Source organism: Bos mutus, chromosome 17 (assembly GCF_027580195.1).
Source record: "Bos mutus isolate GX-2022 chromosome 17, NWIPB_WYAK_1.1, whole genome shotgun sequence".
NCBI classification, from domain to species: Eukaryota; Metazoa; Chordata; class Mammalia; order Artiodactyla; family Bovidae; genus Bos; species Bos mutus.
The window spans coordinates 10,811,099-10,837,159 of NC_091633.1; the positions used below are offsets into that span (position 1 = coordinate 10,811,099).

At 40.8% G+C, this 26,061-nt stretch overlaps 1 protein-coding gene across 4 annotated transcripts in view; it reads left to right on the plus strand.

The window, feature by feature from the left end:
* Window positions 1-1,084: 1,084 nt before the first annotated feature.
* The window catches only part of PTPN11 (protein tyrosine phosphatase non-receptor type 11), a 70,652-nt gene continuing 45,675 nt past the window's right edge, over window positions 1,085-26,061 (plus strand). For 2 of the 4 annotated variants that reach the window (XM_070386060.1, XM_005901825.3), the window contains exons 1-2: window positions 1,087-1,312; window positions 23,045-23,167. In XM_070386060.1, coding sequence (XP_070242161.1) covers window positions 1,299-1,312; window positions 23,045-23,167 — 137 coding nt within the window. In that variant the 5' untranslated portion in view covers window positions 1,087-1,298. Of the gene's footprint in view, window positions 1,313-23,044; window positions 23,168-26,061 lie in introns of all 4 variants that reach the window. The other 2 variants (XM_070386061.1, XM_070386062.1) reach the window with 2 other exon arrangements.

The window sequence follows — 26,061 nt, forward strand, 5'->3', positions numbered from 1 at the left end:
CCTCCCATGAGAATATCAGGGATTTTTGTCTTTTCAGTTCACTCCTTTATCTCTATAGTGGAAAATCAGTGCCTAGCAGACAGAAAACGCTCACGTTTCCTTCTAATGATAATAGAGCTAATAATTACACACACAAAAAGTGAAAAAGTGAAAGCGTTAGTTGCTCAGTTGTATCCAACTCTTTGTGACTCCATGGACCGTAGCCTGACAGGCTTCTCTGTCTATGGAATTCTACTGGCAAGAATACTGGATTGGGTAGCTATTCCCTTCTCCAAGGGATACTCCCGACCTAGGGATTGAACTGGGATCTCCTGCATTGCAGGCAGATTCTTTACCATCTGAGCCACCAGGGAAGCCCCAATAACTATAGGAGAGAGTGAGTAAAAGTCGCTCAGTCGTGTCCGACTCTTTGCGACCTCATGGACTATACAGTTCTTGGTATTCTCCAGGCCAGAATACTGGAGTGGGTAGCCTTTCCCTTTTTCAGGGGATCTTCCCGACCCAGGAATCGAACCAGGGTCTCCTGCACTGCAGGCGGATTCTTTACCAACTGAGAACTTATTAAACAGACCAGGCCTAGTTCTAAACATTTTACATATTTAATCGTCCTCATAATCCAAGAAGAAAATACAATTACTATTCTCTTTTTACAGAAATCAAGGAATGGAGGCTCAGAGAAATCAAGCTACTTTCCTAAGGTTCAGTTCAGTTCAGTCGCTCAGTCGTGTCCGACTCTTTCCGACCCCAATCTCTTTCCTAAGGTTACACAGCAATAAGTGGAACAACTATTTGAGGAATGAAATGAATGAAATTCGACTTCACAGCACAGGGATGGAAATTGACGCTGTGGGAGCAGATAGGATCAATTTACGCGACTGAGTGTAACTTTGAGCACACAACGCACGGTTTAACGCCAAGATCTAAAGGAGAATGAGAAGGTCCTTTGGGAAAAGCGCGGCGGAGGCTCCACAGAGCCACTACTGCCATGACCAGCTTCAGCACAGAATGGAAGCAGGAAGTAGTGGCGGGCGTCGCGTGGGAGTGACGTCATGGAGGAGCCGGCGGGGAAGGGCGGGGGAGGAGGAGGAGAAGGAGGAGGAGCGAACCGGGCTTGGGGGGCGGCTGTATAGTCTCCGGGCTCCTCGGGCCTTGAGGGGGGTCTGCGCGCGGCCGGCTGGCTCTGCCCCCCGCTCCGTCCGGTCCGGAGCGGGCCTCCCTCTGGCCAGCCCGATGTGACCGGGCCCAGCGGAGCCTGAGTAAGGAGCCGGTTCGTCGCGGAGCCGGAGGGCGGGAGGAACATGACATCGCGGAGGTGAGGAGCCCCGAGGGCCTAGCCCGGGCCTCGGCCCGGCCCCCGCCGCTTTCAGTCAGCTCCGCCCGGGAGGGGGCGGCCCGGCTGGGCTTCGGACTCCCGCCCGGGGTCGCGGGGCAGGCTCCGTTCCAGCTCCCTAAGCCCTCCCGGGCCCCGGGGCCCGGCCCTAGCGCGCCCCCAACCCCTCGGGTCCTCATTCATTTCCTGCCTCCGCGGAGTTCCGGCTCCCGCAGCCCTGGGGATGCCCGTCAGGACGGGGTCAGGTAGAGCCGCCCGGGAACCGCGGACGCTAGCGGCCCGGCTCGGCGCACCGCATTCCTGACCCATTGCCTCATGAGAATTGCCTCATGGTGATTCCGAAATAACCCCGCTCACTTAGGGGAGGCTCCTCGGCCCGGGACGCGGGAGGGGAGAGGAGAGAGTTGCGCGAGGCCAGGCCAATAGTCTAGCCTCTTTGGGTCACTCTGCGTCTTGCGCGCATTTGGGGGCTTTACTCAGGGTCCTTGACCACTTTGTATGCCTCTCTGCCTCTTCTTCCTCCCCACCCCCCCCACCCCTCACGTGCCAGAAATGGAAAAACTGACTGTATCTGCAGCTATTAGAAGTATTTCCTTCCTCTGCGATCTTCGCTTTGGGAGGTGGGAGGGAAGGGATCGTATCTTTAGTTATTTTAATCCTTCACCGCAACCTTAAAAGTCAGGTAACATTAATCACCTCCGTTTTACGGATGTGGAAACTGAGGCTCAGAAGAAACATACTGGTAAATGACAGGGTTTGAACCTAAGAGTCAGAAGGAAGATGAGTGAGTTAATGAGATCCTTGGAAAGTTCAGAGTAACCATACTACTAATTGCTAACATTTATTTAGCTCTTACCGTATGCCAAACACGTTTAATCCTTATTATAACCCTATCAGGTAGGTACTGTTATCCCGCTCTAAAGAGAGTAAATGAATTTCAGAAGTTAAGCAACTTGCCTAGTAGTAGTGCTAGTTCTAGTGTTAGTCGCTCAGTTGTGTCCGACTCTTGGCTAAGGTCACTCGATCAGTAAGTGGTGGAGACAGAACCCCACTGTTAATTACTAGTCTGCTATTACAACTGTTGCCAATCATTTGTAAGCCTTAATTTTGTTGTTAAATATTAGTATCATCAATTGTTTTCAAATAATGATCCTGCTATTGTATTGTCATTCTGTATAGGATTCACACTGTCTTAGACATTTGAAAAACTGTTTCAAGCTGTTGGGGTTATTGACTGAGAGACTTTTCAAAACATTAGGAATGTCTTCTCAGAAATACACCTGCACATTATTCATTGATGGGATGAAATGAGAGAAAGGAGAAAACTGAAAACTTAAGCAGTGAGTGATTTGGACAGGTCTTCTGGCAAGTGCTTACAGATCTGGGTAATATATAATTGCATTTCAGCAGAACAGTGTATAGCCTCAAATGTTCTAATTCTTTAGAGAGCATTTAAATAAAAACAGTTTTCTATTCTTTAATCTGTCAAATAGTCATTGAGCCTTTTGTTCCTTGTGTCTGCTTTTCCAGACAAGTAAGGATCTGCTTCTTTTAGGAGACAAAAAGTCTGGGGACTGGGGGTGGGGTAGGGGCTGGGTAGTAATAGACCCTACATTGTCCAACTTGTTAATTTAGGAGCCAGGAAGTGTGAGAAGAGCCAAAGCAGCAAGTGGTAAAGATGACAGTTTGAAATGAAGTAATTCCTCCTCTCCTCCTCCAGCCCTCCCATACTTGTTATGGAAGAAAAATATGTGCCCCCTAAAAAGTCAGATTATTGTAATGCACGACTTCCCAGGTGGCTCAGTGGTTAAGAATTCACCTGCCAATGCAGGAGACTCGGGTTGGATCCCTGGGTGGGGAAGAGTCCTTGGAGAAGGAAATGGCAACCCTCTCCAGTATTCTTGCCTGGGAAATCCTTTGGACAGAGGAGCCTGGCTGTCTGCAGTCCATGGGGTTGCAAAAGAGGCAGAGATGATTTAGCAACTAAACGATAACAACGACAACAGTGCACACAATTGGGGATTATTTATTATTAGTTTTCAGATCATAGGTCTTTTATTATTTTTAAACCAGCTTTATTGAGGTATAAGTGACATGCCACAAATTGCATATATTTAAGCATACAATTTGATAAGTTTCCACACATGTATACACTCAAGAAACCAGCAACACAAATCAAGATAATGAATATACCCATCACCCCTGTGATGGCTCCTGGAACCCTTTATAATCCCTTCCTTGTTGCCAGGCAGACACTTTTCTGCTTTCTGTCACTATACCTTAGTTTGCATTTCCTAGGATTTTATACTTTTACACAAAAGTGGACTTTTGTGTGTGGCTTCTTATGCTCAGCAAAATTATATCGAGGTTCATCTATGTTGTTGTGTATGGCAAATAGTTCCTTTTTATTGATCAGTGATATTCTACTGTATGGCTTTACCACCATTCATTTTTCCATCCAGTTGTTGGTGGACATTTGGGTTGTTTCAGAGTTTGGCTTCACAAATAAAACTGCTCTGAATGTCCGTGTTCATGTGTTTATATGGATGTATACTTTCATTCTTCTTTGATAAATCCTTATCAGTGGTATGGCTGGATCACATAGCAGATGTGTATGTATATATTTAGGAGATATAATTTTAAAAAATTTTATTGGAGTATAGTTTATAATTTTTTTTTACTTTAAAAAGTTATTTATTTTTTAATTGAAGGATAATTGCTTTACAGAATTTTGTTGTTTTCTGTCAAACCTCAACGTGAATCAGCCATGGGTATACATATGTCCCCTCCCTCTTGAACCTCTCTCCCATCTCCCTCCCCATCCCACCCCTCTAGGTTGATACAGAGCCCCTGTTTGAGCAGATGTATATTTAATTTTTTCAGAAACTACCAAACTTTTTCAAAATGTTCCCACTGGCAGTGTATTAAGAATTCAGTTTCTCCACATCTTGGCCAACACTTGGTGTGGTCAGTTTTTAAATTTCAGTCATGTAAAGGTGTGTCATTGTAGTTTTTTCCTATATCAGTACTGTTAAATTTAATTTACTTATTTTAATAGAGGTATAATTGACATGTAACATTATATTAGTTTCAGCTGTACAGCATACTGATTTGATATTTATTTATTGTAATTTTAATTTGTATTTTCCCTGGTGACTAATAATGTTGATCATTTTTTCATGTGTTTGTTTGCCATCTGTATCTCTTCTTTGGTGGCACATCTATTGATTAAATATTTTCCCTTTTAAAATTTATGTGTAAAAAATAAAATTTACTTCTTTGTTTTCTTATTGAAATTTGAGAGCTTTTTTATTCTGGATACAAGTCTTTGATCGGAATTGCAAGCATTTTCTTTTAGTCTGTAGCTTGTCTTTTCATTTTTTTAAACAGTGTCTTAAGCAGAGGGTTTTAATTTTGATGAAGTCGAATTTATCAGTTAAAAAAAGTGGATCATGCTTTTGGTGTTATTCTTAAGAAATCTTTGCTTAATCTAAGTCTCAAGTGTTTTCTCCAAGTTTTATAGTTTTAGGTTTGTGATCCACTTTGAGTTAACTTTTGTATGTGGTGTGGGCTGTGGATATATCTTCTCTTCTTTGCATATGAGTGTTCAGTTGTTCTAGCACCGCTTGTTGGAAAGACTGTCCATCTGTACTGAACTCACACCTTTTTTGAAGATCAGTTGTCCATTTGTACATGGGTCTATTTCTGGACTCTCTTCTGTTCTATTGATCTATTTGTCTTTATGTCAGTACTGCACGATCTTGATCATTGTAGCTTCATAACAAGTCTTGAAATCGGATAGTGTCTTCAGTCTTCAAACTGCTCTTTTTCAAATGACATTTAACCTCAAAATTAATACATTCACCAAGTAGTTACTGAACCAGGCAGGATGAGGCAATAAAGTAGGCAAAGATTGCTGTTCTCATGACTGAGAGAGAACGTGAACAAACCCATGAATAAATAAGACTATTTCAGGTAGTAATAACTTCTGGGAGGCCGAAAAAAGCAAATGTGGAGAATGTGGTTAGTTTTGATAATGGGTTTAGGAAAAGTCTCTGAGGAGGTGATCATAGGAGCTGACTCCTCAGTGACTAATATTCTGAATTTTGTGTAGCTTAATTATCAAACTAATCTTTTTTGGTTCATGGGTTTAGAGTCTCGATGTGTTCAGTAATTAAAATGTCATATTCAGTATGCTGATGCCTCTCAGCATCACAGGTAGGGAAAGGATGTGCAATTAAATGACAAGCCCCACCCCCACACACCCCTCTGCCATGGGCTTCCCTGGTGGCTAGGCAGTAAAGTATCCACCTGCCAATGTAGGAGATTGGATCCCTGGGTTGGGAAGATCCCCTGGAGAAGGAAATGGTAACCCACTGCAGTATGCTTGCCTGGGAAATCCTATGGACAGAGGTGCCTGGCAGTCAATGGGGTCGCAAAGAGTCAGACATGGCTTAGCCACTAAACAACCACCACCCCAGGTAATAGAGTGATGGCAGTTCTGTGTTTAGATTTTGAGATTGCTTGGCTGCTCTACTCTGCCTCGCCCGGCTGACCAAACAGGTTATATCTTTCAGCATCTGGTACATCTTTGGCATTTGCTTTTTTTCCTCTGGGAGAGACTGTCTGATGACGTGTACTGAGAGGGGCAGAAAATTTAGCTTGTTCTCTAACTCAAGGCTTTTGGTTTATCTGTTGCAGGTCAAGTACATTTTGTCCCAGGCTCTCCCTGGTGGCCATGTTTGTTTATCTCCTGTGGGAGTCAATAAACTTGCCTTACTGAAAAATAACAGCTCTGTGTCTTTCCAGTTGAAACTTGTTGTCTTTGCTAACGTCCTATCCAGAACTCGGGTTTTTGTCCAGAGCTGCTCAAATGCAAGGCCCACTGCTAAGATTACTTACTCCTCTTGCACGTGGTCAATGTGGTGACTGTTAGAGAGTCACACGAGATCTGGAAAAGCAGAGCCAACCCTTGTTTGTAATTGTTACTAGTGGGCCTTGGTGTACTTTGTTAGGCAGCAGCAGAACAATAGAAGACACTGTGCTTATTCCTTTTTCCCTTTGGGAAACACAGATAGCACTTGCCCTCCGATGCTGCCCTTTTTAAGGAAGGGGAAGACAAATACTGATGTTTGGTAGCTTCTGTGGCAGTTGTGGACTGCACCCAAGGGTTTGAGAACCGCCCCCGCCCCCCCGAAGTGGATTCAAGCTCCCTAAAATTGCAGCCCAGTTCACTACTGAGTTTTGGAGGGTGATGTGCATTCAGCAAACTCTTAGCAGTGCTGAAATATGAAAGACACAGTTCGTGTTTTCAAGTAGCATTGACTTTAGAGGGAGACAGACTTGTGGGCCAGCATCAAACGAGTTTGATGAAAGTAGTATCAAACTGAAACTGAACTTTGTCAGTACAGAGCGTACTGTTTAGAGCACACACATACTTGTGCGCTGATGTGCACTTCACACACACTGTGTGTGTCTGTTATATACACATACCTATACCCACATGCAATATGTTTATTTTAAAAACAGTAGACTATGGATCCAAGCCTTTGTCACTCCACTGACCCACTCTAATGGAACCTTGACTTATTCATTCACGAATGTGGGATTTAACTTGGTTATCAGGGGATTACTACGTATGGGGGGCACTGTACTAGGCGTTGAGTGTCCAGGTTTTAAGGAAACAGTGAGTGTGAAAGTGCTGAGGTGCAGAGTTCTCAGAGTGCTTGAAGGACAGACAGGAGCACGTGGTGGAGCTGACACTGGGGCTGTAGGTGGGGACGAGACCACGCAGGGATTATTAAGGTCCTCAGCATCACGTGGACCACAGAGAAGAGTTTGGATTGTATTTTAAGAGCAGCTCAAACCCGTAGAAGGATGTAATCGGGGAGTGGCATGAGATGATCTATTTAAAAATATCCTTCTAGCTGCTCTGAAGGGAGGGTTGTAAGAGGTTCGAGTGGACCCTGGGAGAGCAGACAAACAAGAGAGAGACTTCAAACAGGATAGAAGCCATTTGTGGAAAGATTTTTGCAGGCAGTTTCCAATGCCTTGTCATCAGAGCAGAGATACTGACCAATGAAACTCCGTGAAAAGATAATGATCAATTAAGCCATAGCTCTATACTACCATTAAAAAACTGCCTTAACTTTTTTTCTAGCCTCTGTTACCTAGAATCCTTTTCCCTATCAACTACCCCTCCCTCATGACTCATCCTTTTCCCCATTGAAAATTAGCATTTAATTGGAAAAGAGGAATATTCTTGTAATCTGCAGAAAGTACCACTTTAAGCTTTCTCCCCAAGGACAAAGATAATCATTTTTGTAGAGCAGCGGGTAAGAAAGCCATACCCAGTATCACTTTATATTTAGGCAAGAAACTGAAATTAGACTTTGGATCCCTAGTTTAAACTCCCTTCTTAGCATAGCAGCCTTGAGAATAAGTTCCTGAAATTAACAGCCTGCTCGACTGTTTCCCCACATCACTGGGGGGAAGGGGACGCATGGATAAAATAATCAGCATCATTGTATTTTCTTTTTGGTTCATCAGCATTTTCTTTTTTAAACTCACTTGACATAAAGAAGAGCCTGGTCTCAGTGAGCTAGGGCTTTGTAGAATCTGTGCTCAGTAATGAGAGATTTACATTTTTGGTATGATTTCCCGGCAAGTAGTTTGGGTTAGTAAACTCTCTTGGAGGTGGGGGATTCTGTCTTTCCTTTCTTCAGGCCCACTCAGCACAGGACTGATTTGTTTCACACATTGGTTGGAGGCTCTTTTTTCCACAAGCACTGGGGTTGTGAGAGTGTGCATGTGTTTTCAGCTCTTTCTGCGAGATGGGTGGCACCCACCTGGGCCGTGTTGTGACCTGAGAGTCTTAATAAGTAATAGTGCTGCAGACTCAGAGAACAGACTTAACAGGGGAGGGTGGGGAAGGGGTAGTGAGGGTGTTCGAGATTGTCATGTACACACCGTTATATTTAAAGTGAGTAACCAACAAGGACCTACTGCACAGCACAGGGGACCCTGCACAGTGTTATGTGGCAGCCTAGACGGGAGGGGAGTTTGGGGCAGAATGGATGCATGTATATGTATTTAGTCCCTTTGCTGTCCACCTGAAACTATCACAACATTGTTAATTGGCTGTACCCAATATAAAAGTAAAAAAAAAGTTTTTTTAAAAAATAGGCAGTGCCAGAGGATGACCGATTAGAAGGGGTTGTCAAGCACCTGGAGGTTTGTGAGAGTTACAGTGTACAAGAGGAGAACGCTCATATTCCCTGGTGGCCCAGTGGTTAAGACTCTGTACTTGCACTGCAGGGGGCACCGGTTTGATCCCTGGTCAGGGAACTAAGATCCAGCATGCCTTGTGGCAGGGCACTGAAAAAAAAAATACATAAGAGAACTCTCTTCCCCTCTTCTGCATGTGATTTTTTTCCCTGTGCCCTTCCTTTCTGGCTTTTCTCCTCCCTGATTTTTCTTCATTCCCCAAAATTAACTCAGGCATCCGTCCTTCACCAAGTGCCTATGGTAGACGTTAGGCAGACTGACATTTATCTGTTTCTTCTCATCTTTTATGGACCTACCTTGTTGATAAACCCAAATGCCCTTTTCCCCTCCTTTGAGGTAACATAGATACATTTACATGATTTGGGGAGACTAACCTCTGCTGTTTGAATTCACATGAAGCAGAAGATGGGGGCAGGATTTAGAGATGTGTGGCCTCAGTACCTACTATTACAAGTGTTTCTGTCATCCTTGAGGCCGGCTCTATAATCTAATATTAAACCTGTTAACTTCACAACCCTTTGGCTTCCCTTGTGGCTCAGTGGTAAAGAACCCACCTACCAGCGCAAGAGATGTAAGGGACATAGGTTCAGTCCCTGGGTTGGGAAGATGCCCTGGAGAAAGACATGGCAACCCACTCCAGTATTGCCTGGAGAATCCCCATGGACAGAGGAGCCTGGTGGGCTAGTCCATAGGGTCGCACAGAGTCAGACACGACTGAAGCGACTTAGCACACGCATATCCTTTACCCTCCCTCACTAAGATCTCAGGGATTGAATGAACTCTTAACTGCTCTGTGTTAGAGGTGAGCATTTTGCGAATCACAAAACTGCTAGTCGTTGAACTACAAATATTAAACATGTAATTGGGAAAAAGTTTCTGGTAAATATAAAGAACTTTTTGAAAAGCATAGCTCAGGAAAGAGAGTTTACAATATATCAAAACTCAAGTGGGTGGATTATGTTGTAGAACTTTCAATTTCTAATTATACACCGTTCGAAATAATGTGGGGACAGCCCCTGAGCCCTGAAGTTCAGTTTTTGCAAAGACAGTGTAACATAAATGATTCATATGTCAAAATGGGCCATGTGAAACTAACATAATTATGCAAGAGAAGAATCTATCTGCATATCTTCCACCAATAATAATAATGATAACAACAGCGATAACCAATGTTTGTTAAGCTCTTACTCTGTCTAGCCTTTGTGCTAAATGCTGGTTACTGAGTTTCCCCCATAAACATTACTCTCCTCTGTTCCCTCTTAATAACATGATAGGCATAATTAGAACCTGGCAATGAAGCAGTAATAGTTTGTTTAATATAAGGGTAAAGAGACCACGTGCTTTTTCCCCTGTGCCAGTCTGCCTGATGGGTGTCCGTGGTGGTTACCTAGCCCACCTTCAGCAGTCACTTTTTTTTTTTTTAGCAGTCACTTTTATAATGTCTCTAAGCCTTAGCAGGATACTCTACGTAAATGTTGTGTTTTTAAAATACACAAAGGTGGGAACACATGGTTATGAATAAAGACCATCTAGACTCAGAGACCTGCTCTAGAAATTTTTAGAAATAAATAACAGTGTAAAGGCTAAAAATTTGATTTTTGGAGTCTGCATTGTATGCTGGCCCCATGGAAAACAGTCAGTAAATGTGGCCACAGTTTTAAAAAAATAATGTATTTATTATTTATTTTTATTTTTGGCTGCTGGGTCTTTGTTGCTGCGTGTGGGCTTTCTCTAGTGGCGGAGAGGGGGGCCACTCTCCTGATGCGGTGCGCGGGCTTCTCATTGTGGTGGCTTCTCTTATTTCGGAGCACGGGCCCTAGGATGCATGGGCTTGGTTGCTTCCATGGCATGTGGGACCTTCCTGGATCAGAGATCGAACCCATGTCCCCTACATTGCAAGGTGGATTCTTAACCACTGGACCACCAGGGAAGCCCTGTGGTCGCAGTTTTAACTAGCCATAATAAATAATAGCCAGTAAATTATTTTTTTCCTTGCTGTCAGAGCAAGTTCATAATTGAGGAGAAAAAAATGTATGTAATAATATGAGTATGGAGAAGTCTTTTCTGTTTTATAATTTGCAACTTTTTATTTAAATCTGAAATATTTGTAGGGAGAGAGACTCAAAGGGAGGGGAGATATATATATATATATATATATAAAATTATGGCTTCCTGGCGACTCAGACAATATAGAATCCACCTGCAATGAAGGAGACCCGGGTTCGATCCCTGGGTCAGGAATATTCCTTGGAGAAGGAAATGGCAACCCACTCCAGTATTCTTGCCTCAGAAATCTCATGGACAGAGGAGCCTGGTGGGCTACAGTCCATGAGGTGTGAAGAGTTGGACATGACTGAGTGACTAACGCTTTTCATGACTTGATTTGTGTTATTGTACCTCAGAATAAAAGCACAATATTATAAAGCAATTTTCCACCAATTAAAAAATATTATTAGTGGGAAAAATATAATTATGCCTTCTCTGTCTTCATACTCTTTTCCTGATGTAAATTCTCATCTCTGTCTTATTTACTTTCTTCTTCCAGTCACCCCATCTTTTTAGTACCTATTGTGAAGGGTCCTGTTAAAATCTGTGCCTTTATTGTAAATATTTTATTCTGACCTAAAACAAAATTCCTAGTTCCTAAGGTGAAAGTCCTTAGAGTTTTTTCTGTGCTAAGCATTTTATGTGTTATTAATTTACTTCAAGCTCACAACAACTTGCTGTGAGTCAAGTTTTTCTAAACATAGCAAGAAACCCAGAAACCATAAAGGAACAAGCTGATAAATTTAATCATGCCAAGATGAATTTCTTTGGGGGCAAAAAAATTAACCACAAGTGAGTAAAAAAGGAAAAATGCTAAGACAAATGTTGTCACACATATAATAAAGGATCATTTTTCTGGTTCTATCAAGAGCCCCTTTAAATGAGTAAGAAAAAAAATCCAATAGAAAATGAACAATGGCAAGCTGACAACTCACAGAAAAGGGGGGAAAAAAATGGTCTGAAAACTTGAAAAATTGCTCAGTCTCACACAGAAATGCAAAGTAGAATGGTACCATTTTCCATGACTCAGATGAAAAAGTTTGGTAATATATGTGGTATTGGCAAAACTGGGAGAAAACAGGGACTTTCACACTCATTTCATGGGAGTTGAAACTGTTACCTTCTTTTGAGTGCAGTTTGGCAGATTTATCAGAGTTAAAAAAACACTCTTGTCAAAACAGTTTTGTTTCTAAAATTTTAATTTACAACCATACTTGTAAACTTGTATAGAGATAATTATAAAGGGTATGATATGCTGCATTATTTGTATTAACAAAAATCTAGGAATAATATAAATGTCCTTTAATAGGGATTAAATTATGAATAGTACATTCTTATAATGGAATAATGTATAGCCATTAAAAAGAATAGAAAGATCATATAGAAAGATCTTTGTGTTGTAGTAAGTGAAAAATCGGGGTGTAGATCAGGCTTCCATTTGTGTGTGTGTTCCACATAGCCTGGCATGGAGTATGCACCCGTGCACATGTAGGTAAGTATGTGTGTGTGGCGTGCTGCAATTCATGGGGTCGCAAAGAGTCGGACACGACAGAGCGACTGATCTGATCTGATGTGTGTGTGTGTGTGTGTATATGCATGAGACGTTTCTCAGTGTTACAGGAAACTTGCTAACTGTAGTTACTTTTGACGAATACAGCTGGGAGTCTATGGAACCTTGGGCTTTTTCTCTGAAATTTCATGCCTATCGTGCTGTTTTAATAGATAAATTTTAAAAGGTTTTAGAAAGTTTTAAGTGTGTGTGCTCAGCAGGATCCTAGAGGGCATCGACTATACAAAACTAGAGCCACCTAAAGTAGCTGGCTGAGATAAGGAAAGATGAAACAGGAATGAAAAACAGGATAACCAAATAAAAAGATCTTGCTAGAAGCAGTAAACAGTGCTTTTGAGGGAGCCCTCCCCATGGTGAGGTTGGGGGCAAACCTGAGAAATTCTTCTAAGAACCTGTTTTTGAAAAACAAAGAGGAGATAACAGAGGTGACAGTAAGGGATCAGATCTCCCATAGGTGGTGGGGGCCAGGCTGGGTGACCAGTGTACCTGAAGCAACCGCTGAGCTTGAAGTATGTGTCAGTTCACTTCAAGTAACCTGAGAATTGTAGGCTTAAGGATTTTTTAAACACTGTGATATAACCATCGTTATAATTTAAAAATAATTAGAATCTTTGAATCAGGAACAAGGTATCTGCTGTCCATATCACTGAAGTAGCTGTCTTTTTCTGGGATAGTTATCAGTGTTATATTTGCTTCATGAAAGGAAGTGGTGCATTTTCTTTTCCTTTTGCTTCTCTGGAATAATTTATAGAGCATGGAATGGTATGGTCTTTGAAAGTTTGATAGAATTCCATTTTGAAACCAAACAAATAAAAAGCTTGGTGCTTTTCTGTGGGGTAATTTTAAAATTGCTCTGTTTTTATATAGAAATTGGTTTGCCTGCATTTTCTCTTGAATGGACCAGTTTGGGCAGTCTGTATTTCCTTAGAAAATTATTCACTTCATCTGGATTTTCTAATTTATTGGTACACCAGTTTGCAAAGTAGTTTCTTAAAAAATTCTTCTTCTTCTGTTTGAGTGGTTATGGTTATTTCCCCCTTGTCATTTCTTATTTTGTGTATTTGTGATTTTTTTTTTCTTATTTGTGTATTCCTGATTGAGTTAACTAGTGGTTTGTCTATTTTGCTAATTTTAAGAAGCAGGATTTTTATTAATTACATCTGCTACCTTTTTTTCTTTGATTTTTGCTTTTATCTTTATAAAATATGTTTCCTTCCTTGTGGTATACTTTGGCTTTTGTTTGGCAGGGGTGGGACTTTATTTATTTTTTTATTTTTTTATTATTGTTAGTGTTTGTGTAGTGAATTTTCCACTGATCACTCTATTAGCTGTATGCTATAAATATTGATACATAGTGTTTTTGTGGCCATTATTTTTTAAAAATTGTGTAATTTGAGCTTATATTTCCCCCTTTACCTAACAGTTGTTTAATGGAAGGTTTTAAAATTTCCAGGTACCAGGGCCTTTCAGTTTTTTGCTTTTGTTAGTAGAATTCGGTTTTATTGCCTTATGATAGTGTATTTGGTAATACTTTTTTCTCTTACACTATATATATTAGTGAAGTATAGTTGACTTACAGTGCTTTAGGTGCACAGCAAGGTGATTCATTTATGTATATATACATATATATTCTATACAGTCAGCAAAAACAAGACCAGGAGCTGACTGTGGCTCAGGTCATGAACTCCTTATTGCCAAATTCAGACTTAAATTGAAGAAAACCACTAGACCATTTGGGCATGACCTAAATCAAATCCCTTATGATTATACAGTGGAAGTGAGAAATAGATTTAAGGGCCTAGATCTGATAGAGTGCCTGATGAGCTATGGAATGAGGTTTGTGACATTGTACAGGAGACAGGGATCAAGACCATCACCATGGGAAAGAAATGCAAAAAAGCAAAATGGCTGTCTAGGGAGGCCTTACAAATAGCTGTGAAAAGAAGAGAAGCGAAAAGCAAAGGAGAAAAGCAAAGATATAAACATCTGAATGCAGAGTTCCAAAGAATAGCAAGGAGAGATAAGAAAGCCTTCTTCAGAGATCAATGCAAAGAAATAGAGGAAAACAACAGAATGGGAAAGACTAGAGATCTCTTCAAGAAAATCAGAGATACCAAAGGAACATTTCATGCAAAGATAGGCTCGATAAAGGACAGAAATGGTATGGACCTAACAGAAGCAGAAGATATTAAGAAGAGGTGGCAAGAATACACAGAAGAACTGTACAAAAAAGATCTTCACGACCCAGAGAATCACGATGGTGTGATCACTCACCTAGAGCCAGACATCCTGGAATGTGAAGTCAAGTGGGCCTTAGAAAGCGTCAGTACGAACAAAGCTAGTGGAGGTGATGGAATTCCAGTTGAGCTATTCCAAATCCTGAAAGATGATGCTGTGAAAGTGCTGCACTCAATATGCCAGCAAATTTGGAAAACTCAGCAGTGGCCACAGGACTGGAAAAGGTCCGTCTTCATTCCAATCCCAAAGAAAGGCAATGCCAAAGAATGCTCAAACTACCGCACAATTGCACTCATCTCACATGCTAGTAAAGTAATGCTTAAAATTCTCCAAGCCAGGCTTCAGCAATATGTGAACTGTGAACTTCCAGATGTTCAAGCTGGTTTTAGAAGAGGCAAAGGAACCAGAGATTAAACTGCCAATGTCTACTGGATCGTCGAAAAAGCAAGAGAGTTCCAGAAAAACATCTATTTCTGCATTATTGACTATGCCAAAGCCTTTGACTGTGTGGATCACAATAAACTGTGGAAAATTCTGAGATGGGAATACCAGACCACCTGACCTGCCTCTTGAGAAATTTGTATGCAGGTCAGGAAGCAACAGTTAGAACTGGACATGGAACAACAGACTGGTTCCAAATAGGAAAAGGAGTAGTCAAGGCTGTATATTATCACTCTGCTTATATAACTTATATGCAGAGTACATCATGAGAAACGCTGGGCTGAAAGAAACACAAGCTGGAACCAAGATTGCCGGGAGAAACATCAATAACCTCAGATATGCAGATGACACCACCCTTATGGCAGAAAGTGAAGAGGAACTAAAAAGCCTCTTGATGAAGGTGAAAGTGGAGAGTGAAAAAGTTGGCTTAAAGCTCAACATGCGGAAAACGAAGATCATGGTATCCGGTCCCATCACTTCATGGGAAATAGATGGGGAAACAGTGGAAATGACTCTTTGCGACCCCGTGGACTATAGCCCGCTCGGCTCCTCTGTCCATGGGATTCTCCAGGCAAGAATGGGCTCCAAAATCACTGCAGATGGTGACTGCAGCCATGAAATTAAAAGACGCTTACTCTTTGGAAGGAAAGTTATGACCAAGCTAGATAGCATATTCAAAGCAGAGACATTACTTTGCCAACAAAGGTTTGTCTAGTCAAGGCTATTGTTTTTCTTGTGGTCATGTATGGATGTGAAAGTTGGACTGTGAAGAAGGCTGAGCGCCGAAGAATTGATGCTTTTGAACTGTGGTGTTGGAGAAGACTCTTGAGAGTCCCTTGGACTGCAAGGAGATCCAACCAGTCCATTCTGAAGGAGATCAGCCCTGGGATTTCTTTGGACGGAATGATGCTGAAGCTGAAACTCCAGTACTTTGGCCATCTCATGCAAAGAGTTGCCTCATTGGAAAAGACTCTGATGCTGGGAGGGATTGGGGGCAAGAGGAGAAGGGGACGACAGAGGATGAGATGGCTGGATGGCATCACTGACTCGATGGACATGAGTCTAAGTGAACTCCGGGAGTTGGTGATGGACAGGGAGGCCTGGCATGCTGCGATTCATGGGGTCATAAAGAGTTGGATACAACTGAGCGACTGATCTGATGTGATCTGAGATATGTATTATTTTTCAGATTCTTTTCCATTATAGGTTTTTATAAGATATTGACTATAGTTCCCTGTGCTATACAGTTAACTTTTGTTGTGTGTTGCATATTTATTTTTTTATTAGACATCTAGCATTCTATTCATACTACATCAAACAAGTAGTATCAAAATGTCATAAAGTTTTTAGCTAGGCAAAAATTTATAAGTTTTCTAAAATACATATATTATACATGTATATCAGTTCAGTTCAGTCGCTCAGTCATGTCCGACTCTTCACGACCCCATGAATCACAGCACGCCAGGCCTCCCTGTCCATCACCAACTCCCGGAGTTCACCCAGACCCACTTCCATCAAGTCAGTGATGCCATCCAGCCATCTCATCCTCTGTCGTCCACTTCTTCTCCTGCCCCCAATCCCTCCCAGCATCAGAGTCTTTTCCAATGAGGCAACTCTTCGCATGAGGTGGCCAAAGTACTGGAGTTTCAGCTTCAGCATCATTCCCTCCAAAGAAATCCCAGGGCTGATCTCCTTCAGAATGGACTGGTTGGATCTCCTTGCAGTCCAAGGGACTCTCAAGAGTCTTCTCCAACACCACAGTTCAAAAGCATCAATTCTTCGGCACTCAGCCTTCTTCACAGTCCAACTCTCACATCCATACATGACCACAGGAAAAACCATAGCCTTGACTAGATGGACCTTTGTCGCAAAGTAATGTCTCTGGTTTTGAATATGCTATCTAGGTTGGTCATAACTTTCCTTCCAAAGAGTAAGCGTCTTTTAATTTCATGGCTGCAGTCACCATCTGCAGTGATTTTGGAGCCCACCAAAATAAAGTCTGACACCGTTTCCCCATCTATTTCCCATGAAGTGATGGGACTAGATGCCATGATCTTCATTTTCTGAATGTTGAGCTTTAAGCCAGCTTTTTCACTCTCCACTTTCACTTTCATCAAGAGGCTTTTTAGTTCTTCTTCACTTTCTGCCATAAGGGTGGTGTCATCTGCATATCTGAGGTTATTGATATTTCTCCCGGCAGTCTTGATTCCAGCTTGTGCTTCTTCCAGTCCAGCGTTTCTCATGATGTACTCTGCATGTAAGTTAAATAAGCAGGGTGATAATATACAGCCTTGACGTACTCCTTTTCCTATTTGGAACCTATTTGGAAGAACAGTCTGTCCTTTTCCTATGTGGAACAACAGTCTGTTGTTCCATGTCCAGTTCTAACTGTTGCTTCCTGACCTGCATACAGATTTCTCAAGAGGCAGGTCAGGTGGTCTGGTATTCCCATCTCTTTCAGAATTTTCCACAGTTTATTGTGATCCACACAGTCAAAGGCTTTGTCATAGTCAATAAAGCAGAAATCGATGTTTTTCTGGAACTCTCTTGCTTTTTCCATGATCCAGCAGATGTTGGTAATTTGATCTCTGGTTCCTCTGCCTTTTCTAAAACCAGCTTGAACATCCAGAAGTTCACAGTTCACGTATTGCTGAAGCCTGGCTGGAGAATTTTGAGCATTACTTTACTAGCATGTGAGATGAGTGCAGTTGTGTGGTAGTTTGAGCATTCTTTGGCATTGCCTTTCTTTGGGATTGGAATGAAGACGGACCTTTTCCAGTCCTGTGGCCACTGCTGAGTTTTCCAAATTTGCTGGCATATTGAGTGCAGCACTTTCACAGCATCATCTTTCAGGATTTGGAATAGCTCAACTGGAATTCCATCACCTCCACTAGCTTTGTTCATACTCATGCTTTCTAAGGCCCACTTGACTTCACATTCCAGGATGTCTGGCTCTAGGTGAGTGATCACACCATCGTGATTCTCTGGGTCGTGAAGCTCTTTTTTGTACAGTTCTTCTGTGTATTCTTGCCACCTCTTCTTTTTTTTTTTTTTTTTTTGCCACCTCTTCTTAATATCTTCTGCTTCTGTTCCGTCCATACCATTTCTGTCCTTTATCGAGCCCATCTTTGCATGAAATGTCCCCTTGGTATCTCTAATTTTCTTGAAGAGATCTCTAGTCTTTCCCATTCTGTTGTTTTCCTCTATTTCTTTGCATTGATCACTGAGGAAGGCTTTCTTATCTCTTCTTGCTATTCTTTGGAACTCTGCATTCAGTTGTTTATATTTTTCCTTTTCTCCTTTGCTTGTCACTTCTCTTCTTTTCACAGCTATTTGTAAGGCCTCCCCAGACAGCCATTTTGCTTTTTTGCATTTCTTTTCCATGGGGATGGTCTTGATCCCTGTCTCCTGTACAATGTCATGAACCTCAGTCCATAGTTCATCAGGCACTCTATCTATCAGATCTAGGCCCTTAAATCTATTTCTCACTTCGACTGTATAATCATAAGGGATTTGATTTAGGTCATACCTGAATGGTCTAGTGGTTTTCCCTACTTTCTTCAATTTAAGTCTGAATTTGGTAATAAGGAGTTCAGGAGCCACAGTCTGCTCCTGGTCTTGTTTTTGTTGACTGTATAGAGCTTCTCCATCTTTGGCTGCAAAGAATATAATCAGTCTGATTTCGATGTTGACCATCTGGTGATATCCATGTGTAGAATCTTCTCTTGTGTTGTTGGAAGAGGGTGTTTGCTATGACCAGTACATTTTCTTGGCAAAACTCTATTATATAGACATGTAATATGTGTATAATACATATATGGCTATATATTAAAAAATGGAAAACATAGACTAAATAAAATGGGAACACTGACTATGAAATAGATAAAGTGAAACAAACTAGATAAAAGTAAAAGATAATCATATAGTCCAGTTGCTTTGAAACATGGCTGCTCATTAGAAACACATCTGGAGAAAAAACGCTATACCTGGGCATTTGTATTTTTCAAAAAATTCTAAGATAATTCTGATGTGCATCTGGATTTTAAAAAGTGATCACAGGTTTTTCTGTTAAATGGGAGTTTTGGTGATACAGAATTCTATTATTTTCTGTTGACCAATCATGATATAATGGTATTAAGTTGTAATACTTCTACTTTATAGGAGTTACTATTTTCTTTTCTTTGTGACCTAATATATCTGATCAGTTTTTATGAAAATTCTCTGGTCACTAGGGAAGAATATGTGACTATTATCAAGATGTGGAATTCAACATATGCACAATATATCTACCATATTGTTTATGTTGTTTAGATTTTCTATCTTTTACCTATTTTCTTAGTCTATTTTATTTTGTATTGGATGTGGACTATTAAAATCTCCTATTATTAGTGTGTTTCCTTGCATCTCCTATAGTTTTTGCTCCATAAAGGTGATTGTACATAAACAGATAGAACCTCATCTACATTTATTGTTATGATTGATAGGTTTGGTATCAATTCTATCATAATATTTTATACTTGCAGTTGACCCTTGAACAACACAAGTTTGAATTGCACAGGTCTACATAAACACAGATTTTCCTCAATAAGTATGTGCTACAGTACAGCACAATCTGCAGCTGGTTGAAATCATGTGGTTGGAAGCAGAACAGTGGATATGGAGGCTGTCTATAAAGTTAAATATGGATTTTCAACTATGTAAGGATCAGTGCCTCTAACCCCCAAGTTTTTCACGGGTCTGGTGTATATGTAGTGTTTCCTTGCATTGTTTGTCTCAAGATGTGTGTGTGTGTGTATAATTTTTTTCTAAGATGTGTATTTAAAAGTTTTTTGTTGAAAATAGTTTTTTGGAAGGTTTGTGTCTTTTTTCTTAATTCTAGTACTTAAACCCCTCTGTTTGGTTATTTAACTTTCATTATCAGGCTTATCAGATTTTTTCATTATCTTTAAATACCCATCTGTTGCCTATTGCCTGTATAGCAATGGGGCTTCCCTGGTAGCTCAGCTGGTAAAGAATCTGCCTGCAATGCAGGAGACTCTAGTTTGATTCCTGCATTGGGAAGGTCTGCGGGAGAAGGAATAGGCTACTCACTCCAGTATTCTTGCCCAGAGAATTCCATGGACAGAGGAGCCAGGAAGGCTACAGTCCCTGGAGTCACAAAAGAGTTGGACATGACTGAGTGACTTTCACTCTCACTATACAGCAATGAGGTTTTTATTTTGGCGGTGTTGGGTCTTAGTTGTGGCACTGGGGAATCTTTCCTGGCAACACACAGACTCTTTCGCTGTGGAGATCAAGAGGGCTCATGTGGGATCCTAGTTCCCCAGCAATGAGGTTTTTATTGTTTTCCCTTTCCCATTTTCTGGTTGTAGTATTTCTCCTGTGTGACAATGTGTAACTACTGTGCATCAGTCCTCTACTCTCATTCCCATCTTTGTTTCATTGTCCATGCACACTTACAGATCATTAAATGCCCACAGTCAGTTATTTTGTCAGTGTTGCTTGTTACTATTTGCTTAGATGAAGTTTATCCTCTAGGAGATTCATCAGGAAAGACTGATATGTGCAGCATTCCCTTAGTTCTTGTATGTTGAAACTTGTTTTTTTCTATAGCTTTGATGGTTGAAGGATAACTTGGCTGGATATAAAATTCTTGGTTTACACTTTTCTTTCATTGAGTTTAAAAAACATTCTTGTTCATTTGTCAACTTGCTATATATGTTGACTTTGAAAAGTCGGGTGCTGGTCTCATTTGTTTCCTGTAGCAAGTTATTTGATTTTCCTGCAGGCATTTCCCATTTGTCTTTAAAGTATAATAATTTCATTAGAACAAGTGTCAGAGTGATTGTTCTGGGCTAGTTTTCCTAAGTACCTGGTGAAACTTTTCAGTGTATATATTCACATCTTATTCATTGTCTCAATTTATTTTTTAAAAATTTAATGTATTTAGTTATTTATTTTTGGCTGTGCCGGGTCTTTGTTGCTTTGCAGGCTTTTCTCTAGTTGCAGTGAGCTGGGGCTATTCTCCAGTTGCGGTTCCTGGACTTCTCATTGTGATGGCTTCTCTTGTTACAGAGCATGCTCTCTAGCACACACGGACTTCAGTATTGCAACACATGGGCTCAGTAGCTGTGGCTTTAGAGCTCAGGCTCAATAGTTGTGATACATGGTCCTAGCTGCTCTGCAGCATGTAGGATTTTCCTGATCAGGGATCAAACCCATGTCTCCTGCATTGGCAGGAGGATTCTTTACCACTAGGCCACCATGGAAGGCCCTCAATTTAGTTTTAAATATTAGTTCTGTTCTATTGCATGTGTTTTTTTTTTTTCTCGGTTATATGTGTGTTCACCCACTCAGCTTCAGACTACCACATCAAGTAATACGTTGTTTTGTAGCCAAAAGCAAAAGAGATTTGACATTCTAACTGGCTTATATAGGTAGACAAATTGAATGTTAATGTAAGATTTTCACTGTACTTTTTGAAAAGTTATAAGTAATTGGAAACCCTCTGTTACTGCTTTTTGATTCCCTAGGGCTGTGGGGACTCAGGTGGGAACCACAGATCAAAGAAATCGTGAGCAAGGTTAAAAAGGAAAAAAAGAGTTTAGTAATCATGCTGTATGCTAAAGTATGGGATGTTGGGATGAAAGGTATATATAACTTGAGGTTGTTTTCCTGGGGTAAAATTCCATCTTGATCTTTTGACAGGCTCTCAGAGGGAGTAAAAAGCCAACTAATATATGCGTATTTTTTTCACCTGAGCCCTGTGATTTTTCTCTGGGACAATCAGAGTGATGTTTAGACTTCCCCCCAAATGCTCGGAAGATACAATAGGAAAAATTAAAAAGAAAATAAATTTCAGTTAATGTAAATAACAGGAATGTTGGTAGGCTATGTCTGAATTCTTGCCTTTTCTGATTATTCCTTGTCAGAACAGTCTTACATTTATTATTATGATTGTCAATAATAAACCTTAGTGCATAATATATATGCACTCTCAAATGACTAAGCATCTCGTATTTAGCATATGCCAAATCCAACACCTGAGTTTCCTCTCCCCACCCTTTTCCCCTGTTTTGTACACAGTACCTCCAACCTGCTACTTACCCAGACCTGAAACCCAGGCATCTTTCTTACTCTTTTCTTTTTTTCCCATCTCATTTGTTAATAAGGAAATCCTGTTGGCTACCTTTAGAGTATTCCCAGTTGGACTGTCTATCACTGCTCCTTCTGCCACCTTGGTCCTTGGTATCATCATCTCTTGTGTGGATTATCACAGTAGCTTATTTAACTGATCTGTGTGCTTCTGTCCTTGCATGATAGCTTGAGGGATGATTTTAAAATATAAGTCAGGGACTTCCTTGGTAGTCCAGTGGCCAAGACTCTGCTCCCAATGCAGGGGGCCTGGGTTCAATCCCTGGTCAGGGAACTAGATCCCACATGCTGCAACTAAAAATTCTGTGTGCCACAACTAAAGAGCCTGCATGTCACAATGAATGTTGAAGATTCCTCATGCTGCAACTAAGACCCTGCACGCCAAATAAATAAGTTAAAAAAAAACAAAGTAAGTTAGATCATGTTGCTCTTCTGCCTAAAAACCCTGTAGGTCTTTCCCAGTTCACAAAAAATAAAAGCTGAAGTTTTTACAGTGTCCTCCAAGGCCCTCCCTCATCTGGCTTTTCATTACCTCACTGGCCTCATCTCCTTCCCCTCTGACCCTTGTCTGTTCTGTCCCAAGCTGAACAGGTCAAAAACAGTCTGCCCCTGTGCCCTTTTCTTGTTCCTCTCTTTGCCTGCTGTGCTCCTGTCTTATATGGCTGCATGTTACTGCCTTGCTTCTTTCAGATCTGATCAGATATTCCCTTATGGCTGAGGCCATCCCCAACCACCCTGAATAAATAGCATCCATTTCAGCCCCAGTCCCCTTAACCGTGCTCCCAGCCCCACCTACTGTGCCAGTGGGACGCCAGGTCCCTACCTTAGGGAAGATAAGAAGGAGGCGGTGATCAAAGAGAGTTGGGGAAAGGTTGTGTTGATATTTTTATCTGCTACTCTTCTCATAGGCATTTTAGCTGCAATGGTGTGGAAAGCAGTGCTTTGTTTTTCATTGCTCTTTTTCTCTCCCTCTCAAGATGGTTTCACCCAAATATCACTGGCGTGGAGGCAGAAAACCTACTGTTGACAAGAGGAGTTGACGGCAGTTTCTTGGCGAGGCCCAGTAAAAGCAACCCTGGAGACTTCACACTTTCCGTTAGGTAAGCTGGAAGAACAAGAGCACATCCTGAGAGTGCCTGCCAGGTGGGAAATGTTAAGACCACATTTGGACAACCTGCTACCCTCATTTAGAGTCTGAAGACCTGTCTGCAGCCCTGTGAGTGAGGCCTTGCCAGTGCCCTGGTCCCCAGATTAGGGGGGATTCAGGCTTGCTTGTGGGGTTTCAGAACATAGCCTCCTGAGAGTGAGCGGATTAGGGAGTCAGCAGAAGGGGCCTGAAAGGTGGGCTTTTCTTCTCTCTTGAGGGACCACATAAGGATGAGTTGGAGCAGAGCATAAGAAGTTCTTAAATTGAGCCTGATTCAATCCCAGTGTAATCCCAAACAAGGCACAGTTCTGGTTTCACTCATCCTGAATCTGGTTCCCTTTCTCTTCTGGTGACTACTGAATGGGAAAAAATACTCTTGAAGTATTTCTTCAAATAGACTCACAGACATAGAAAACAAACTTAAGGTTACCAAAGGGGGAAATGGTGGTGGTGGGGGTCTGGGATTAACAGATACACACTGTATTATATATAAAGTAGGTATCAAAGACCTGCTGTATAGCCCGGGAAACTGTACTCAGTATCTTGTAATGTTCTATAAGGGAAAAGAATCTGAAAAAAAGGTGTGTACATAACTGAACCGCTTTGCCGTACACCTGAAACTAACACAGCACCGTGAATCAGCTATACTTCAAGTAAAAAGAGAAAGAAAGAGAAGAGTTTCTTGAGATCACTTTTCTTTTTCAAAAAATAAAGCATCACTGAGGAAGTTGTGGTGCCGTTTGTTCCCCTGTCCAGTCCCATTCCCCTCGCTCCTTCCTCAGAGGAAACCACCATCAAGAGGCTGGCATATCTCCTTCCTGAACATGTTTTTATACTCGTACTGCATTTGTCCTATGTGTGAATGATATGAAGTTGGTTTGTGTGTTTTTAGAATTCATATCCCTGGCTTTATAACGTATGTATTCTGCAACTTCCTTGAAATTTTTTTTTTTTTTTTTTATTCTGTGCTGGGACATATAGATCTAATTATCAATTTTAATGGCTGTATAATACTTGAATGGTGTGAATATACCACAATTTATCCCATCCCCTATTGTTGGACACTAAGTTATCTTTACTATGTTTAAAACTGTTTTGAACAGTATGGCCATCGCACCCTGTTGCATGTCTCTTTGAGCCCACATGGGAGAGTTTTTTCTTGAAATTGAGTTTCTCTTATATACTTATATACTCTTATATTCTCCTTGCTCTAGCTCATTCCAGGAGCTAGATATGAACTGCTCTATGAATTTTCTTTTGTTGTTATTATTTTTAAATAAAAAAGTAAGGAAAATGTGCTCTGAGGATTTATCTAGGACCCTTTTGGGACTTAAGAAGTCCCTTTTCGATGGGTATTAGTTTCTCTAGGAGCCCATGTCATCGTTAGCTTTTACTTCTGTTTTGCTACCAGGAGTGGGCAGAAGCCTTCGTGAGTTTTTGGGCCTTGTCCTAGCACAGACCTCTAACCTACAGTTGAGTGACATTTGACTTACAAGATTATATAATAGTAACGATGAGGAGGAGGAGGAAGAGGAGGATGATAGCAGACATTACTGAGGACTCAACACATTGCAGGCCATCTTGCTAAACACTCACCGTATTTCATTTTATTTCATCTCTCCAGTAACCTAAGAATAAATACCACTTTATTAAGTCCTAAGTCCTAAGAATAAATACCACTATCTCCAGCTTTGAGGTAAGTAAGCTGAAGCTCAAAGGTCAAGTTAGAAAGCCGGTCTCGTACCTAGTAGGCAGCAGAGCCAGGACTACAGAACTGGTGAGGTTTTTTTTTTAATTTATTTTTCCTCAGCTTTTTATTCTGAGCAATTTCAGGTCTATTGGAAAGTCAAAAAATGAATACAGTGAACACCCACATTCTCTTTACCTGTTATTATAACATTTCACTGTGTTTGCTCTTTCTTTTTAGGACTGTGTGTTTGTATACTCCTTCTACCAAACCTTTTGAAAATAAGTTGCAAATGTCAGGATGCTTATTTTTAACCTCTCAATATTGTTAGTTCAGTGTGCATGTCCTACGAACAAGGACATCCTGTATAATTACAATATCATTAATATTATATGTGAGAAATTTTAACATTGATTCAATATTATCTAATGTACAGTCCCTGTTCAAATTTCTCTCGTCATTTCAATCGTGGCTTTTGAAGCCATCCCGTTATGTCACATCAGAAAGCACAGAATATCTGTTTGTCTTATCTTTTGGTGTTTGTACTCCTGGAGTGTTACTGCTTCTAGGCCCTTGTAGTAGGCAGAGCTGGGGAGTAAATATATATTTGAAAGCAAATTTTAAATATATCAATATCAATAAATACATGAATATATATCAAACCAAGTTTGATAGTTCCAATTCAACACCAGCTTCTTCACCTCTTCTCATTCCATATTTGCATTTCTGTTCACTTATAGAGAAAACCCTGTTTTATAGCTGCATCAGTGTATGACCTCATTCGCCCAATCCTATAATAGGAAAATAGCTTCAAAATGACTATACCACTATCATTTCTAATTACAAACATTTCTAATTAAGTAAAGTTCATGATTTCCCTGGAGTCTTTTTTGTTCTTAGAATATATCCCAATAAGGGTGTACTGTTAGTACTGTTTTCAGAAGCTACAGAAATTAATTTTCTGTGTAGTTATGAACTTACTACAAAGTCAGATTCATTTCTTTCTGTATTCATTTTTGGTTATGTACTCATTTTTTTATGTATATGATAAATGTTTTATTGTGTATATGATATAATAGACACTGAGATATGTGTATATGTGTGTGTATGACATGTTTATTGTTCTAGTTTTCTGCGGGTGATCTAAACTTTTTGTTATG